The sequence below is a fragment of the Gossypium hirsutum genome, chromosome D07 (genome assembly GCF_007990345.1).
Source record: "Gossypium hirsutum isolate 1008001.06 chromosome D07, Gossypium_hirsutum_v2.1, whole genome shotgun sequence".
NCBI lineage: Eukaryota > Viridiplantae > Streptophyta > Magnoliopsida > Malvales > Malvaceae > Gossypium > Gossypium hirsutum.
The window spans coordinates 19,680,562-19,700,444 of record NC_053443.1 but is presented as its reverse complement, the minus strand read 5'-3'; the positions used below and the strand labels follow the sequence as shown (position 1 = coordinate 19,700,444).

The 19,883-nt window shown below is 30.1% G+C and overlaps 1 protein-coding gene and 1 long non-coding RNA gene across 3 annotated transcripts; both read left to right on the top strand.

Moving 5' to 3' along the window:
- Positions 1–624: 624 nt before the first annotated feature.
- LOC107956674 (uncharacterized) lies at positions 625–2,462 on the top strand. Of its 2 annotated transcripts, XR_005915720.1 has the most exons (4): positions 625–989; positions 1,113–1,179; positions 1,885–2,001; positions 2,152–2,462. It is a non-coding gene; the product is annotated as an uncharacterized lncRNA (long non-coding RNA). The 2 variants fall into 2 exon arrangements; XR_001700193.2 differs by lacking the exon at positions 2,152–2,462 and having other exon boundaries at positions 1,885–2,092.
- Positions 2,463–9,168: 6,706 nt separating this feature from the next.
- On the top strand, positions 9,169–15,355 carry LOC107954278 (protein RETICULATA-RELATED 5, chloroplastic). Its single transcript, XM_016889785.2, has 7 exons — positions 9,169–9,956; positions 10,431–10,560; positions 11,030–11,560; positions 12,595–12,702; positions 12,904–13,443; positions 14,445–14,558; positions 14,928–15,355. Exons 1-7 carry the CDS (start codon positions 9,313–9,315, stop codon positions 15,072–15,074), a joined length of 2,214 nt encoding a protein of 737 aa, XP_016745274.2. The 5' UTR covers positions 9,169–9,312; the 3' UTR covers positions 15,075–15,355.
- The last annotated feature ends 4,528 nt before the right edge of the window (positions 15,356–19,883 follow it).

The following is a 19,883-nucleotide window of genomic DNA, read 5'->3' as shown; positions in this document are numbered from 1 at the left end:
AATATATGTTTATAATTATAACTAGTAATACATAAAATATTATTAAAAATTTATTATCTTAATAAAATATTGTTTGTATTAAATTATATTTTGAATTGAGATTTAACTTTTATAAAGTGTATTTGGGTATTGGGTTTAATTTCTTTTTATTTTAAACTTGAGATTGTGCTATAATTAGTTTATTTTGAGTTTGGGTAATAATGAGTATATTATTTGGGTTTGAGTTTACTATAATATATTTGAGTTTCCGAATAAATATTTTAGTATGAATATTAGGTTTATAAATTTAATAAGAAATACAAAATTTTATTTAATTGTCAATATAATATAATAATGAACAATAAAAGGTATTTTCGTTAATTCATATAATATCACAAAATAATAAATTTTATATACAATAAGCATTATAATTATTTTATATAAAATAATTTTATTAAATATATATAACTTATTCTTTTTATTAGACAATTTTAAATTACGTTGTCATCCTAACGCCCCAAATTTTCTTATTTGGAATGTTAAATTATATCAAATAATTTAATTTGGTTTAGGGGTTGAGTGTTGTGATTATGCGTGTAAGGTTGTGGGTTTAAGTAATTTCTTTTGAAATTTTGTTAATTTTTGGCTCAATTCCTATCCCAGATCATTTGATTAAATCTAAACCTTTGGTCGTGTGTTTGTTCATTGCCATTGGTTGGTAGTTGGGTTAGGATTTGTTTAAATTATTATTTTTGTTTTGTTAAAATTATCAAAATCCCTAAATTCACTCACCAACTACACTGTTCAGTTTTTTCCCCACTCCCCTATTCACGTTTCCTCTCTTGTTTCCCCTCTCACATTTCTTCTTTTCCCTCTTCTTTCTTTTCTTTTCTTTTTCTTGAATTTCCATCTCATCTTTCTTCTTGATTTGCTTCTTACCTTGCTGCCATTAAGGTTGTTATGTGACTATCTTTTTTATTCTTCGTTTGCGATAGTAAATCCGAGTAAAGGTAAGTAACATTGATCCATTTTTCTGATATCAAATTTTAACTCGTTCTTGAGCTAGGTTTGAATTGATTAGTGTTTAATTCTTGTTCTACGTGATGATAAGTGATCTCATGGTTTTTTTTTAGGCGAAGGGCGTGAGAATTGAAATTCTCCAGCGGAGTAATTGCTTATTTTGACTCTATTTTCTTATAAGTAAGTGCTCAACATCGCTTTAGGGATTGAATTTTTAATAAATGGATGTTATCTTGAGTGGATTCTTGAAGGTTAATTTGTGTGATTTAATGTTTGATTGTAGGATTCGTGAGTTCCCAGTTGTGTAGTTAATCAAAATTGTCATCAAGTGTGTGAAACTAACTCGAAAACTTGGCTGAAACTCGGAAAAACCTAAAAACAGGGGCTAGTCTCGAAATTGCCCAAAGTCACATGGCCGCGTGGCAGGCCGTGTGACAAACCATATGCATCACACAACTGTGTGCCAGGCTGTGTGGAGCACATGGTCGTGTGTGATTACACGGCCCAAATAGGTAGACTATGTGGACCACACGGGTGTGTGGGCCCTTTTTGGCCAATTTGAAGGCCCGATTAGGGGCCAATTAAGGGACTCTAAAATTGACTTCGTGAGCATTTTGTAGGCTTATAAAAGCATAAAATTCAACATGTTATACATGAGTTTGCTTAGAAAGCATGTTGAGTAGGCTTAATTTTGTATAAGTTATGCAATATGATATGACCCATAAAAGTATGTTTAGGTACGCATGCCACTCAATTCATATGATTTATAAGTATGTTAATATGATTATGCATGTGCGTTGGGGTGGGTTTGATATGATGGAGGAAGTGTATTCTGTCATTTTTATTATAAATTCTAGCGGTTAAACTGCAATATGTGCCTGACAGCTCAACTTCATATTTATGAATGGCATACCACCACTTACCGATGTGATTGGATGGATGGACTCATGAAGTCCTAATTAATGTGATTGGTTGGCCGGAGATAATGTGTAGCGGATGGGGGTAGGATTTGTTTTGATATGTTATATATTTCTAAAATATGAAATTATGTTCGGATAATTGCATTTATGTATGTTATAAGTAAATTTGTGTATGTGGGCCAAGTCACACACTGAAATTTTAGATCACTCGTTTATTTTTTACACTTTTCAGGTGAACCTTAGAATTAAGATTTGGCGGCGATTCCGAAGCTCGGTTCAGACATTTTGTTTTTAAGTATGTTTGGATTTAATTTTTGACTTTACGGACATTTTGATTTGTTTAGGGACTTTAATTTGTGTTTGAAATTTATCTTGCAAACGCACTACTTATAACTGACATTTTTAACCAGATATAACTGATGAAATATTAAGATTTTACAAGCTAAGAACTCTTAAGTGTTTTTCGCTGCAAGGTTTTGAAATAAAAAACGATGTTATACAATGCAACTAGTTAAATGAATGGGTTTTTTTTTAATCAAATCAGTAAAATAATGTTTTCGTCAAAGTGATCTCATACGATTATCTAAATACTTATGTTTTTGATAGACTAATCAATTTTATTTATTCTTGATTTAAAATTAAGTTTTCATGAATTAACGGGCAATATTTTACGTAATGATGTAACCTTCAAAATTCGACAGTAACGTCTAGGTTGAGTTTGAGGTGTTAGAGTATAAAAATAAAATGAATTATTACATTCGAAATTAAAATATTTATAACTTATAAAATTCAAAATTATTTGAATACGTTAGAATCCGCCCGACTCGATCTGAGACCAAATCCAACAAAATTTGAGCACAAGAAAGCCTTAGCCAGAAAAATTCGAGTCTATGAAAATTCGAGCCTTTAGTAAGCCTGATTCAATCTCGCCCGTTTGTTAGCTCTAACAATTACTCACTCTGTAACACCCCCTAACCCCAAATTGTCGCCGGAACAGGGTTACGAGGCATTACCGGACATATCAAACAATTTACAAATAATTCTTAAATAAACAACGAACATATATAAAAGAGTCATAAATTCATATAAATTTATGCTAATTGGCTTCTTTTTTATTATTTAAAAAATTTCGACAATATTGTTGCTTATTTTTACTTAAAACCCCTTGCAAACTTAAAACCAAAAACAACCCAATACCAATATTTCAATCAATAAATTGATTCACTATTTTATTTATCATTCAAAATATTATAACCGTTTACTCACAACCAAGATCATTTAGCATATATATATTTATATATATACAACTCGTGTTCAATCACCTAGTACATGCCACTTAAACAAAAGGAAGAAATACATCACCAAAATTTTCTTGATGGAGTCGGGATCTTTCTGGATGCTGAACTGGACCTTGAACCCTAATGACCTGCACACGAAAACAACCGTACGCTGAGTATTTCATACTCAATGGTATTACTATAATTTAAATTATTTAAGTAAAATAACAAATAAACATGTCAAATTATATAACAATTAATTCATAAATAAACTAATTTATTCTTAACTTTCATTTCTCAACAATAACAACTCAATTTGGCTATTCATCAATTTAATATCATATAACATTTCATTTGAACATAAATCTCTTCATGAATCTTTGATTCATTCTTTTCATTCTCATTTCTCAATTTCAATTCACTTTTCATTTCATGAATAAAGTCGATCATTTTTATTCGATTTTTTTTGCTATTCCATTTATTTGCCCCTATTAACAAGACTCGGACTTTGGCCGATACACAGATCCAACCAAGCACACCAGAATGGCACCCAGTGCCTCATCGGATAGTTCGAAGCAAAGTTGACACCTAGTGTCTCATCGGCCAAGCCGAAGTAAGTTGGTACCTAATACCTTATCGAATCTATCCGAAGAAATATAGTGACACCCAGTGTCTCATCGACTCGAGGTCGAAGTATCCGTGGACTCTTCCAATCCTATGGCATGCCAACTATATCTAACTCAGCCCGACTAGTTAATAGGGTATTCAAATCATTTTTCTATTTCAAATTCACTTTCGTTTCAATCACAATTCAATTCAATTTCACTTTCCACTTTTTAATCAATACACAGTTCAGATAATTTTACTTCGATTCAATTCATTTCATTCACTTTTATTCAATGCAATATTTTAATACTCACCTCAATTTCACTTACCAAGTACTTTAATTGAAATTTAATAATTGAAAATAAATAAATTCAAATTATAGTAATACAAACTGTATATCTCCCATTTTAGTCCTTGATAGCTTTCTCCTTTCCTTTTGATGCCGATGCCTCGGGTCCTTTGTTAGCTACGAAAATAATAATAATTTTCGCTATTAATTACAGCATTAAATTAAAATAAATAATTGAATTTCTAATAAATTCTTACCTTATTCCCAATTTAATCTTAACTAAGTTTACTTACTTTCCTAATTCAATTCACACTCTATTTCTATTCAAATTTCATCCAAACTCAAATTTAACTATTAAAATTTCAGCATATTTTCCTAATTTCGAATTTTCCTCAATTTAGTCCCTAAAACATAAAACTTATAACTTACTTCACAATTTAATCCTTTTATCAATTCTAACTTAAAATTCATTCAATTAAATCCCTAATTTAAAAATTTGTCCAACATGAACCATGCTTAAAAACCTATAAACTTCCAAAACCTCAACTTATTTTCAACAAAACTTTGTTTTAAAACTTCTAAAACATCAAAATTAAGTAAAAAAGGGCTTAATTAACTTACCAATCAAAGCTTTAAGCATCAAAATCCTAGTTTTCCCTTTCCCTTTTCTTTTCTTCTTTCCTTTCCCCTGTTTCGAATTGCTCTCTGTTTCTTCTCTTCTTTGTTTTGTTTCTTTCTTTTATTTTGTTTTATTTTTATTTCTTTACTTTATATTATAATAATATAATTTATTAATAATCATTTAATTAATAAATATCTTTTAATTATAACACAAGTGTATATACATACTTTACTACATTTGTACAACTTTATCACCCTACATTTGTCACCATTTAATTTATTTAATTAATATTTATAAATATTTTTATACTTAAATTTTAAGTAATCATACATTTATTTTACACCCTACATTTATCTTTTCTTAATTTATTACATAATATGATAATAATAAAAATAATTACAATAATAATTTAATATAACGATTTAATAAAATATCTATTTAATAATTAATTATAATACTTACAAATGTATGTATTTTATTAATATACTTGTATTAAATCATCACCATACATTTGTCTTTAGTTAATTTATTTCTTAATATAATATCTTAACTTTAATTAATATAATTTATAATGTTTTTAATTAAATAATATTTTTATAATATTAATCAAGAAAAAAAATCTAAGATTTTTCCATGTATTGCCGCCTATTCTTAAGCCATTGGCTTATTTACCTATCTAGTCCCTCTTATTTTCTTTTGATCTATAATTAGACTTTTATACTTTATTCAATTTAATCCTTTTTCCTAATTTCTCTTAATTAAGCTAAATTCACCTATCTAAAACCTAATTAATCACACAACTAGTCTCCTAAATATTTCTAATAATTATTTTCGAACTCAATTTACTAAGACGGAGGCCTGATAATGTACTTTTCCGATGCTTGTGAATTTTGGGTCATTACACACTCAATTATTAGTGTGTTTCTGTTTTGGTTACTAAACAAAAAAAAATTAATTTGGTCATTAACATTATCATTTATTTCTATTTTGGTCATCCTAATTAATTTGTTAACATAAATGGCGAGGTGACCTTTTTTATTTGCTATAGTCAATCTTCTCTATAACAACCTCATTTGTTTGTTAGAGATGTGGTGGTTATACACATATAATAATATAGAGAGATAATTGTTGTAAATCAATTCCATCAAATGAAGAAAAAATTATGTTCGAAAAATAATGAAAGTGAGAATCAAATCAACAAAATTAAAAGATGTATAGGAGGTGCATGCATTATTGCTTTTATGCATCTTTTACTTTACATTTTTTCACTTGACTAATTATAAAATTCATAAATCTAACAAGTTCGATTAATCGGTTTGAGTTATAAAATTGAATTAATTAATTTATCATGAGTTATTAAGTTCAAGTAATCAATTTATAAGTTTATGATGTTTTAAATTTATAGTAGAATATTTGATTAAGGAACTTAATGTTGCATTGATATCTTTAATTCCACTAAGTGAAGATTATTTCATTTAATAAAATATGATTAATAGATTTTTTTCATGTGAAATTTAAACATTTTATTGAAATAACATTTTAATTAAGATCATTTTTATTTAATAAATTACAATTAACAGGTTTGCTTATATGAAATAGTTATAATTTTACTTAAAATTTTAGACAATATGTTGTTATAGAGAACTAATTTAATAAAAAAATGTACTTCATAACTAAGGTTGTTGCTTTTACAAGTGAAAAGTTGTTATAGAGGTTTAAAATAAATCATAAAAAATCAATTCTATTAGAAATTTGGTTGTCACAACGACATGTCATTATAGGAGGTGGCTTTTATAGAGAGAACATACTGTATAATGACATAATTAGTCTTTAAAACTTTCACATTCTATTAAATTCACCCTAATTCTAAATAATTCAATAAATTTAACCATCCACATTTATAAATTCTATAAATTTAGTTCGTTAAAAGAAAAATGACAGCTGATAAACCTAGCTCTATCATGGGTGTGACAAATTTAGGTTACTTGGTGCTTGTTAAAAACATTTTCTTTTCATTCCTCTAAAGGTAATGGCAAATGCAACAAATCACACAATCCCATGAAGAACTTAACAAGCTTCTCTCCTAGGCACAGTACACCAAGATTTATAAGTAAAAACCATACCATCGTCTGTATAAATTACACCCAAAAGGATTGTTATCTCAATTTTCAACAAATTTAACCAAATTCTCAATATTTAATTCGCAAAATATATATAAAAAAGAAACATATAATAGCACTAAAATTAAGAACCGAGAGATGCAACAATAGCTTTGGTGGTGGGTCCAAAAAGACTCAATTTGTAACGACACAATTTTCATAAGTGTCGAAACAATATGGTTTAAGGTTGAATTATTGAAAACCGAGTAATTTTAAATTTTAAATCGAGAAGTTAGTAAGTCGTATGTGAGATTAATGAATAGAACTGAGTAGTAATTAAATGAATTAAGTTGTGTAAATAGTACAATGACTAATTTTTGAAGTGAGTATATTAAAGGAGTTAATTAAAGTTTTGTACATGTCCTTGTTTGGTGATTATTACATATCCTTATAGGTAATTAAGCCATGTTTAAAATAAGTTAATGGCTTGAAATGATCTGAGCCATTAATACTCACTAAGTTAGTAAGAATTAATAACGACCATTGATTAAAAATAAGTTGATTAAAGTAATTAAGTTAATTGATAAAAGATAGTGGAAAGAAAGAGACAAAACTAAGAACCAATATTATCATCTTCTACCATCGTCCATGCATACGAGAAAAGAAAGAAAAGAGTTTTATGCTCTTTGAATTGTAAGGATTGTAACATCTTAACTTAACTTAGACGTTAGATCCGAATTTGTGAGATTACATCGACCACTGAGATGATCTAGCATGACCGGAGTTTATAAAACAGTCAACTTAAAACATTTATTTATTTTAAAAAAATTTAGTCTATTTTCAGAAAAGCTGACGAGTTATAAAAAATATTTTAGTTTAAATTTCTAGAGTAACGACGACTTCTTTAAGAAAAACTTAATTAATTTTCCATTTATTTATTACTCACAATTTTTAATTTTAATCTTGATAGCGGAAAAATGATTTTTACTTGGTTTTAATAATAACAAATGGTTATTAAAAACCCATGGAAGATTGTCTAAAACTCTGTTCATATCAACCACATGAAAAAACTTAAATAAATAACGTTTCTCTCCTATACCAGTTATAGCGGTACCACCAATAGGGTGCCATAAATCAGCCATGGTATTTTGGAGAGACGAAAAGTGAACCACGCTATCGGTCAAACAGTTCCAACCAATGAAAACTCCATATCCTGTTCCATCACTTTTGCATCCTCCTAAAAAGCATCCTCTTCCTCATCCAAAAGGCGAAGATTCGCCGTATCATCCTTCATTGAGACACTAATCGAAACCAATAATAATAATAAAAAAAAAAACTAGAAAACAGAACCGACAAAATTGTGTCAAGAAGGGCAGACTAAAATCATGGTAGAGAGCAGACTTCACTCACCAAATTTAATGTAAAAACTATTTGTTATATCAAAACATTTAACATGGTGGTTTCATTTATAAGAATACTCCGTGAACGAATGTTTTGTTATATTACTTATTGGCAACTGTACATTTGCGGTAAACAAGATTTTAAATTTGTCATATTTTCGCGAATACATATTATTACTTTGTGAATTACGATTATTGATTTTGAGCTGCTCACCACTATTATCACGGGGCCAAGACAAGACAAAAGCAAAGACGTTTTGTAGAGAAAAAGAGAATAAAACGAGTAAACAAGGATAAAGAGTAGAAACAGAGTTGAGAAGTAAACGCAAGGAGTGAGAGAGAATAGGTTTGAAGAAACTACAATACCAAAGATGACACTTCAGCTTATTAGGTTATGTGTTAATTTCTCTTATTATACAAATTGATTTTTATTTTTAAAAAAATGAAATTAATTTGAAGCTTGAGGACATCTACTATTTTATTTTTAATTTAAAATCTTTCAATTTTACTATGTTTAAGTTTATTTAATTTTAAAATGAAGGAGTACTAAAATTTGTTATTTATTATTTTTAATATTTTATTAATAGATAGATATAAGACGGTAAAAGTATTATGGAGACCATTGTATTAGGAATTGGATTACGTTTTGCCCTTCTACTAAAAAATGGGGCAAACTAGTTCTTATATGTTAGATTAAAGAGTAAACTTGTCCATCAGTTAAAAATTCCATTCAGTTTTACAGTTAAAAAAGGTCATCATACATCAAAATTAGGTACACGTGGCATACCACGTGTCACTTTTTTATTATTTTGTCAACTACACTGATTTTTAACCGTATAAATGATGAAATTTTTAACATACATAAATTAATTTTCTCAAATTTTAAATAATTTAACTCTTAATATAATGCCCTATGTACTAATTTTACCATATAAGACCTATAATATCGGAAAAGAAGAGTAGCAGATGCAAAGCCTACGTGGCATTCAAAATACCATAGGTTATTCGTTTGGGTACTTGGGGAAGTTGTGTGAGTCTCATTATCGTACACAAACTTCCAAAATCTCAAATGATTCCTAGCCTCTCCTCACCGGCCTTGTATGGAATGTAATGTAGTTGTACCACTACGACTAATCGACACTCTCTCCTCCTCCAAATCAGAAAAAATGAAACCCCACGTTCACATCATCACCTCTAATTTTAGTCCTTCACCCCCACCTCACCTTCTCATACCACGCCGTCTCCCTTCCTTTACTCGCCTCCTCACTCTCTCTCTCCACCCTCACGACAACCCCCACGATGCTCGCCGCCGCTCCTCCGCAGTCTCTCGGCGCGCCGTTCTAGTCACTCCGTTTCTCGCCGCCGCTGGCTCTCTCCTCCTACAACAATCCCAGTCCTTGGCCGAGGAGATAACGCCGCCTTCCCCTCCGGTAACTTCGCCTCCGCCTAAGGTGGTCGTAGAGGATGCGCTTGTGTCGGCGAGGATATACGACGCTACAACTATCGGGGAGCCGTTGGCGGTGGGGAAAGATAAGAGCAAAGTGTGGGAGAAGTTGATGAATGCCAGGATTGTTTATTTAGGAGAAGCTGAGCAAGTTCCAATTAGAGACGATAAAGAATTGGAGCTTGAGATTGTTAAGAATTTGGAAAACCGCTGCGTTGAGAACCAGAGGCCGTTGGCTTTGGCTCTCGAAGCTTTTCCTTCCGATTTACAAAACCAACTCGATCAGTTTATGGCTAAAAGGTTACTTTCTATTGCATTGACTTCTCTTTCTAAATACATATATGAAATTTCATCTCTAATAAATCAGTTTTACATGATTTCATAATTGTTTACACACTTAATATCTGTTTAATTCAACAATCATATTCGTGTTAAATGTTTACATGCTGATTTCATGTAAATTGAAAATTTCTAATTATTGAATGTAAAAATTTCAGTTGTTAAATATATATTGAAAAACCATTATTATGATAGATGTATTGGATTGAATTGAAATTGTACGGGCAAAATGATTATAGTTGCATTACTGAACATATATTAATAGTAGAAAAACTTAAAAGTTGATCATACATATATACACACTCATAACACATTATTTGAACACTGGTGTGTATATTGTTAAAAATAGAGACAATCTATTGCAGCAAAGAAATTGGAACATCTGTATTTAAGTGTTGAAAAGGCTTATAGTTTTGAAAGTTCTGTTGTTGACAGGATAGCTGGAGAAGGACTGAAATCTTTTGTTTCACATTGGTCAGCTCAAAGGTGGCAGGAGTATGAACCCATTTTAAATTATTGTCGCGATAATGAAGTTCGCCTTGTTGCTTGTGGAACTCCATTAAAGGTAATTTTAAGTTGTTATGTAGTCACTGGGGATTCTGTACTACTCACCCTTTTTGCATTAACTCTGCCATCATCCTTTTGGTGTTAACTTATTGCTTCATCACCCTGTTGGGTTTGTTGTGAAAAGCTGATTGATATAATTTACACCATTTTGGGTGTCTAAAAGGCTAGAATATCTTGTCAGCTTGTTGTAATAGGTCTTATTAGTTGCATCATGTTCAGAAGACTTGATTTTCTTTATTATGGTTGGGTTACTTATGGGTTTCAATTTTAAATAGGGATGAAGAGGATATCCTCTGATGTAATCCTAGATATTTATGGTCTCATATGTTTTAAGAAAGGGAGAAAGAAAATTTTCATTTTTCTGTCTTAGATTCATACCAAATTACCATTATTATGTTATCATTCTATCAGTTCAGCTGTGCACAAGGAGAATTGTAATATGGAGTATTCTATTTAATTTGACATAGATCCTAAGGACTGTGCAAGCTGAAGGTATTTGTGGCCTCTCTAAGGCTGAGCGTAAGGCATATGCTCCTCCAGCTGGTTCAGGTTTCATATCAGGCTTTAGTTCTATTTCACGCAGATCGACTATGGAAAATCATTTCCCGACTCAGTCAATTCCCTTCGGTCCAAGTTCATATTTATCTGCACAAGCAAGAGTGGTTGACGAATATAACATGTCCCAAATTATTCTGAAAGAAGTTTCAGATGGAGGAGCCACAAGTTTGTTAGTAGTTGTGACTGGTGCAAACCATGTCCAATTTGGTTCTAGAGGGACAGGGGTGCCTGCCAGAATTTCAAAAAAGATTCAGAAGAAGAACCAAGTGGCTATACTTCTTAATCCTGAAAGGCAATACATAAGAAGAGAGGGAGATGTCCCTGTTGCTGATTTCTTGTGGTATTCTGCAGCCAGACCTTGCAGTCGGAATTGTTTTGATCGTGCTGAAATTGCTCGAGTCATGAATGCAGCTGGCAGGCAGCGAGAAGCCCTACCCCAGGTTAGCTGTGCTTAAGCCTTCATGGTAGTATTGCATGTTTTATCTCCTTGACTTGATTGGTATATTTTTTGGATGCATCGGTGGATTGACTTAAGGTTGTTCCGTTGATTTGTGCTAAGTTTCATCCCTCTAAATTCCAATTTTTAACTGAAATGTTTTTAAATGTTTTGGTTCAAAAGAAAATCTTGATGTTTTCAAATTTTTATGCTGAAGATCCACAGAAACACATGCATGGATCCACACGTTTACACATAGAAATACATGCATGGATACTCACATTTAACTTCGTAAATATCAACGTGTGAAGGTTTATACAAGTACTACGATTTGAATGATACCTTTTTGGATATACAATTTTAAGGATGGTTACCACCTCTTTTAAGGAAAAAGTATGACTTTTCTTTGGATGCTAAATCAGTATAGTTCAGCTCCTTCCCGAATGTTGGCAAACGTTAGAAGTAATAGAGTTTGAACTTTTAAATGACTTATCTTTCATATGCATACTATAAGATACTTGAAAAATGCTTTTGGAATGGCAGTTACCACCTTGTCATTACTTGTAATAGATCCGCAGATGGTAAAGGGAAATGATAAATGTGACTGACTTGCTTATATTTATTGGACAATGAACTAATGATAATTGAATGATATGAATAAGTCAACTATAAATCAAGTTCACTGAAATTTCGCTTAGTTTATTATGTTTTTTAAAAGTGTGAAAAATTGTTGTTTTTCCTATAATAGTTAGTTCCCTAGATGTTTGTCAACGTAACTGCAGATTCTGCAGTATCTCATGTGTTATGGTTGACTGTAATCTAAGAACCACAGTTCCACTAATTTTCTTGATTGCTGCTAGAATATTTATATGGTAGGTTAAGTACTTTGACATGGTATCCTTGTTGGTTAAAAGCTTTTCTCTTCCTTCTCTTCCCCCCCAATATTATTTTATATTTTATAAAATTATCATTTATCAAATTACTAAGGACAAAGCTTTCCTCTGCTCGTAAAGATTAATTGTGAAAATTTTGCAACAGGACCTTCAAAAAGGACTTGACCTTGGTTTAGTATCTCCAGAGGTCCTGCAGAACTTTTTCGATCTGGAGCAATATCCTCTTATTTCAGAGCTCACTCATCGCTTCCAGGTATATTCAATTTCTTGAAATGAAATTTATTGTAATTATGCCATTATCTGTAGATTAATATTGTCATGGTTTATTGTATAATTCACAAGTCCAATGAAGATGATACTTGTATGTGTTTTAAGTGGAAAGAATAAACAAATCACTTGCAACATTGTCCAAGTCAAAAGGTGCTTAAGCTAACCATATATGATCTTGATGCAGGGGTTCAGGGAAAGATTGTTAGCTGATCCCAAGTTCTTGCATAGACTAGCTATAGAAGAAGCTATATCGATAACAACTACTCTCTTAGCACAGTATGAGAGGCGTAAAGAAAATTTCTTTGAAGAGCTTGACTATGTTATTACTGACACGGCCCGAGGAATAGTTGTTGATTTCTTTACCGTATGGCTTCCTGCCCCAACTATCTCATTCCTCTCAAATGCTGATGGAGCTGACAACATGGATGCTATAAAAGGTCTCCTTGGTTCAATACCTGATAATGCATTTCAGAAGAATCTTGCTGGGAAGGATTGGAACATCAGTCACAGATTAGCATCTGTGCTTGTTGGTGGTCTGAAACTGGCTAGTGTTGGATTTATTTCCAGCATTGGAGCTGTGGCTTCCTCAAATATTTTGTATGCAGTTCGAAAAATCTTCAATCCAGAATTGGTTTCTAACCAACAAGTTAAAAGATCACCTATACTTAAAACAGCTCTTGTTTATGGAGGCTTTCTAGGGACATCTGCAAATCTTCGTTATCAGGTAAGAATGCTTGTCACATAAGTTCAGCCATGCCAAGAACTTGCTTTATCATGAAAAAGCTTTCTGGCATATGTTGGGCTTATAAATGGACTTGCTTTGTCATGCACACATCTGACATGGACTGGACTCCGACACACAAAATATACACACATGTCTGACATGTCATGCTTTGTCATGTACATGTTGGACACACAGGACACCTCAAAAAAGTAGAAAAATAGACAGTTAAACATAGCCAAACACAGCTGGACATGCCTGGATGTGGATGGATGCATGATGGTTTTTTTTTTTTTGTTTTTTTCTTTTTTCTCTCAAATGCGGAATAAACAATGAGCAATTTGGTTCTAATAGATTTTTTTTTCAAAAATAATTTTTAAAAATTAAAAGCTATTTCATGTAAATATGTAATTGAAAAGTATCAATTTTACATTTTTTGCATTTCATTGTATTAAAGTTATTTTTCCCATGTCTTGCTTTGCCCATGTCCTAATTTTCTAAAAACTACCATGCTGCAGTATCTGTCGTGTCGTACCAATGTCTGTCCGTGCTCCCTATTTTTAGACTCTTGTTTTTCCTCTTGTTCATTTATTGTGTCAGGCACAACTAACAATTAAGCAGGCATGGAAGCAGGAGCATAGCTCTCCAAATATAAGAAAACACTTGGAAAATTTAATTTACTTGTCTTAGAAACATGACCTTGTCCAACATTCACACCTGAGTTTGAGCAACATAGACTTTGGCATTTGTTAGTAACAATTTATTGACGATATTGGTTGTATTCGTTGCAAAAGAATATTTGCTTTTCTTTATGTTGGGAACTACTGAGATGATTTATCTAATCACGTGATCAATATGATGCATTTTCTGTTGGCCAACTCTGACACCCCTGGTTTAGACCTAGATTCAGAATGACCTCTCTCATTCCAACTGATGCATATTTGTACTTTCAGTTTTGCCTACCATCTGCTTGATGTAAAATTAAAATATACTAAAATTTTCAGATTATTGCTGGAATCGTGGAGCATCGAATTTCTGATGAATTTTCTTCTCAAATCTTTCTTGTGAATATGCTTTCCTTTTTTGTTCGGACTATCAATTCTTACTGGGGAACTCAGGTCAGAATTATCTTCATTTGGTACTTTAATTTCTTTAGGATTATTATGTTAGATCCTTTAGATCATGTCATGTTATAGCAACATTATCGTAATTCTGAGAACTATATTATTGCAAACTATGTAATCATATGTTACTTACTACATTAAATTATGTGGCCTGGTGAAACTATGTTATTTAATTTGAATATGAACTGCATGGCTTCCATTTGATATGAGTTTTATTTTTCTTAGTCTCCACATGGACTATTGCTTGGTAAAGTTGATTAATGCACATTGAGATGGCATTTATAATAGCAGCCTTGTCCTCTAGCAACAGTCATGCAGGTCTAGAACATTAATGTAATTTTGTTGCTGACTTGAATGCAACAGCAATGGGTTGATCTTGCTCGCTTCTCGGGATTGCAAACTCGGAAGAACGAACAACCTTCTTACCTGACTTCAGATTCTCCTAATCCAGCAGCACTGGAATGCGGTGCTGCAGAAGAGGCCAATATCGACGAATTCAAGAATCAGTGAGGTGAATCTGTATTTTTATGTTGTCATTTTGAGATTTATTTTTGCTTTTCTTGCCCCTCTGAACCACAGTACCCCAAGAAAAAGAAAACCCTTGAATACAAAATTCTTTCAAAATTTGGAGAACACAAGGATGAGATAGGAGCATTAGCCACAAAATATATTGCGAGTACATTGATTCAATGCAAGCTGAAAATCATGTAATAAGAGAATGAATGGCTTCATCCTTGATTTTGGGACATTTTCTCCAAAACAAGATATGTTGAATTAAAAGCTCTTCTGTATATGAAATTGTTTTATGTAAATTTAGCATCAATAATTTACCTTGTAAAGCCACTACTATATAGTTTGCCTTTTAAATATGAATTGTCTTCATATTTGTGGACCCAGAATAAGTGTTTCTGATGTATATAAAAAGTATATTAGCATAAGGTAAGAGTGGTTAAGGTCTTTTGTGGACACTCTTAATAGTCACTATTCAAACCCTATTACTGCAATTTCTTGTCCCCCATTTTCTTCAACTTTATACCAAAAAGCAGAATATTTTAACTAAGTGTTAATTTAGGATCATACCTAATCCATTTAAAAAAAAAAACACTTATTGAGAAAAAAAGTATTGGATCAATTGTTTTATTTAAACTTTATACCAAAAAGGTATGTTAACTCGTGTTAATTTAGGACCATACCTAATCCATTTAAAAAAAAAAAACTTATCATGAAAAAAGTATTTGATCAATTATTTTAATTTTATTTGAACATTGTATGTGTTAACTCATGTGTTAATTTAGGATCAAACCTAATTCTTAAAAAAAAAAAAATTGCAAGGAGAAGAATATATTATCAATTATTTTATTTAAACTTTGTACCATAGAAAAGTAAGTTAATTGGTGTTAACTTAGGATCATACCTACTCCAATTAGAAAAATTATAAGAAAAAACATGTTATCAATTATTTTATTTGGATTAACTAAGGATGGTGCCTACTCCATTTAACAAAACTTAAATGAAAAAATATTTTATTTATTTATTTTAAAATATATAAGACACTCGAGATTAATGATATTAATTTCTACACGCCTAAGGCGAAATTCAAAACAAATTTTATATTATTAATTATATTGTTTTTTTTAATTAGTGTGTTTAAAGAGATGGATTTACAATTTGTAACCATCTAGATAAAATATAATTAAAAAAAAATGGAACTTGCTAAATTGTGCGAATCAACATTGTTTATTAATTATAATTATAAATATTAATGCAAATTGTATAACGATGAATAATATTAATTATAATTGTCAAATAATGTTTAATTTTTACAAGTGTATCAAACAATTTTATAATAAAAATTTAGTGCTTATAAAATTCAGTTCTAAAATTTTTTTAGTTCATCAAACACATCCTAAATTAGTGTGTATATTTACAATAAATTAATTATATATTATCTAGTAAGTAAGTAAATTAAATTTAATACTTTGTTAAGAAAATTTTAAAATAGTTTTAAGACAATTTTATTTAAAACATATTATTTTAAAAATATTAATAATGAATACAAAAAGTAAGTTACAAACTAATATAAAATAAAAAATTATTTTGATATTTTTACGATTGAAAAAGTTTCTTTTTGGCAATCCACAATAATATTATGTTATACGTAATAACTAATAATTTTATTTAATATTTTGAAGACATTAAAAGTGTCGAAAATTTTTAAATTTTCTGCTAATATTTCAAAATCATTCATTCAAAATACTAGAATTTGTAATTGTTTTGTTTTGATAAACAATTGATTAAGGAAAAATTAAATTATTAGAAATTTACAAATTAGAAAATAAGAATAATTATATTAAAAATAAATAATATAAAAAATTCATTATGAATATCATTATATTTGTAAAAATTTACAAATATTTTTAATAAAATAAAATTTAAAAATTATTTATTATAAATTAAATAAAAATAATTTTTAAAGTTTAAGCTTTTTATCTTATGGTGGACTATTTGTATTAAATCAAATAAAATTATAGGGAATTTTGAAAAACCACATTTAGATGGAATTTGAAAAAAGGAAATTGAATTTTAAAATCCTCTCCTGAAATTACTCACAAATTTTGAAATTCTCCATTATATTTACTCAAACAAGTAATATTTAGAATTTTAAAAACTTTGATTAAAACGAAATCCCTTTTACAAATGAATCAAAATTTATAGAAGTAATGATTGCCGATGTCACTACGCCGAAATATGCAAATATATATAAAAAAAAGAATGAAGTGTGATTTTTATCGTAAGTGTGATAAGTCAAAATATAATATAATTTTTAATTACAACGAAATACACAAGTATTCCAAGGATCATACCTAAAGAATTGTCAAATTGATAAATGTATTATCAAGTTAACTTTTACAAAACAATTATTAGTCTAGTCAATTTGAGAATTATTAGTGCAACCGAATATAAAATTATAATAAAACTAATTCTAAATTAACAATTAAAAACATTAAAATAACTTTCTTTTTCTTGTTAAACAATGCAAAATAATAAAACGAGGTCAATTGATTTACTAACTGCTAACTAAGCCAATATAAATATTTCGATCGAATTGTTTACTATTCTTAACTAGGATTATCCTCTCGATCTCCTCCTAATTAAAAGTTACCGCCTAAGCTCTCCTCTCGGTCTCACTTAGGCATACGGTTCTCCTCTTGACCTCACCGCTCATCACGTTTATACCAAACTATTACACGCCAAATTCTCCTCTCGATCTCATTTGTCTAAATATTCTACTAGAGTCGTCAATTCTATTATGTTGAGTAATTTGACATAATCAAATAAAACAACCAATCAAATATAGGAAAACACTTCATCAAACAATGGAGTAATTAATCAACCAATAAAAATAATATTAGCACGTGATTCATTAAATTTTTTATACAAACATTTTATTGAACATTTAATAAACGAAATATAAAAATAAGGATGAGGAGAAATGCTCATTTATATATCAGATTAAGCGCAAAAGTTCGAGTAATCTTCGATTACAAAGTTTCAACAAAAAATAGAAATGATCCAAACTGCAAATAAATCTAAGTCTAAATTAAAAACAAAAGAAAATAAAATAAAACCTAATCTACTAAGAAAACCTGAAAAAAGTCTTTATACTATTCTAACCTAAAAATTATCTATATATCATCCATTATTGTAAAATAAAACTAAAATTTAGTTTATATAAGAAATAACTAAAAGTCAAAAGTACCCCTAATATAATTTTAATTCATAGAGGCTTAAAACAAAAAATGACTGCTAAATTCCCCTAATTGCTAAGTCAACGTCCAATTTAGTTGTAAAATCATCGCAACGTCAGGACTACGAATGAATCTTGTCGCGACGTGAGGTCACAACGTCGCGACGTTACATGATTCAACGTCGCAATGAGACTACTTATTGTGGTCTCTCATTGTTTTCATGTCTAGCTTCAATGTCGCAACTTCCATAGCTCCTCGTTGTGACCTCAGCTGCAGTCGCGCCCTTAATGTACATTTTCAACTCCCAACTTGTCCTATATAACCACATAAATTTATTTAAATGTCAAAAAATATTAAAAACACAAAATAAAATGAAAAGCACTTAAATCAATTAAAAAACACACTTCCACTAATTAAACACATAGAAACACGAATTGATGCTAAAATGACTCGATTTCGCTTAAAATATGATAAAATGTGTGTGAAAGGACAACAAATGTGCATATCAAATTATGGTGTATCAAATACCCCACACTTACACTTTTACTTGTCCTTAAGCAAAACAAAATCTAAACACAAATGTTCACATACCAAACATTGTGTTTCAATTAAACAATTATGAATATAAACAAGTACTAACAAGATGTACCCTAATCTAACATCAACATTTATAGATAAACATGATTTAGACATAGATTCAAAGTTGCACATGATGAAACAAAATGAAGTTTTGTTAGTTACTAACAATTGTGCACTAGATGGTTTAATTGGAATATGACATGCTAGCGAATTCTATCAAAATGCAAATCATAATGTATGATTATACTCAATGTGTCAAAATCATCTTTCAATAGATTTCTCATGCATCTTATTTCAATTTAAGAAATTCAAACATATTGAGGTTGCATATATCTTTTCAACTTGTAACATTCAGTGACTTAGAATGATATGATAAGTAACATAAAAAGTAAGGCACAAAATGGCTACAAGCAATTCAAATCAATTAAACTTATGATGTTAATCCCTAACTTCATTCCCAAATTAGACATTTAGCACTCGCCTTTCACCATCCCTCTAACAATCTTTTGTCTCCTAAAAATATAGTTTGAAATTGATAAGCATAGATTCAAGCACCAAGAGTACCAAAATAGTGGAAAAAAAAGTCATTTTCGATATAGTTCAAAATTTTTAACTTTTTCGCTCAAATTTCATTTCCATTTCTCTCTCTCTTTGCTTTTAACCCTCACCATGCTTTTATGTCTCTCTCAATGCTTTTAACCTTGAAAATGCTTTTGCTCACTCAAATGTTTTCAATTAAACACTCGGTTTTGCTAGAGTTCTATTCTCATCACTTCCTCCATATTATCATTTTATTGCACACACATTCTCCATAAAATTCTAACTAGTCTCTTGGCATCTATAGTTTGACATTAATCCCATTGCTAAACAAAAGATGAGACAAAAAAAGTATAGATATTCAAATACGCAATATACGGTTAGGATGTTAAAACAATAAGGGTTTTTAAAGAAATAGTTTAAAGCTCAAATTAAGGGTATTAAGGATTCACAT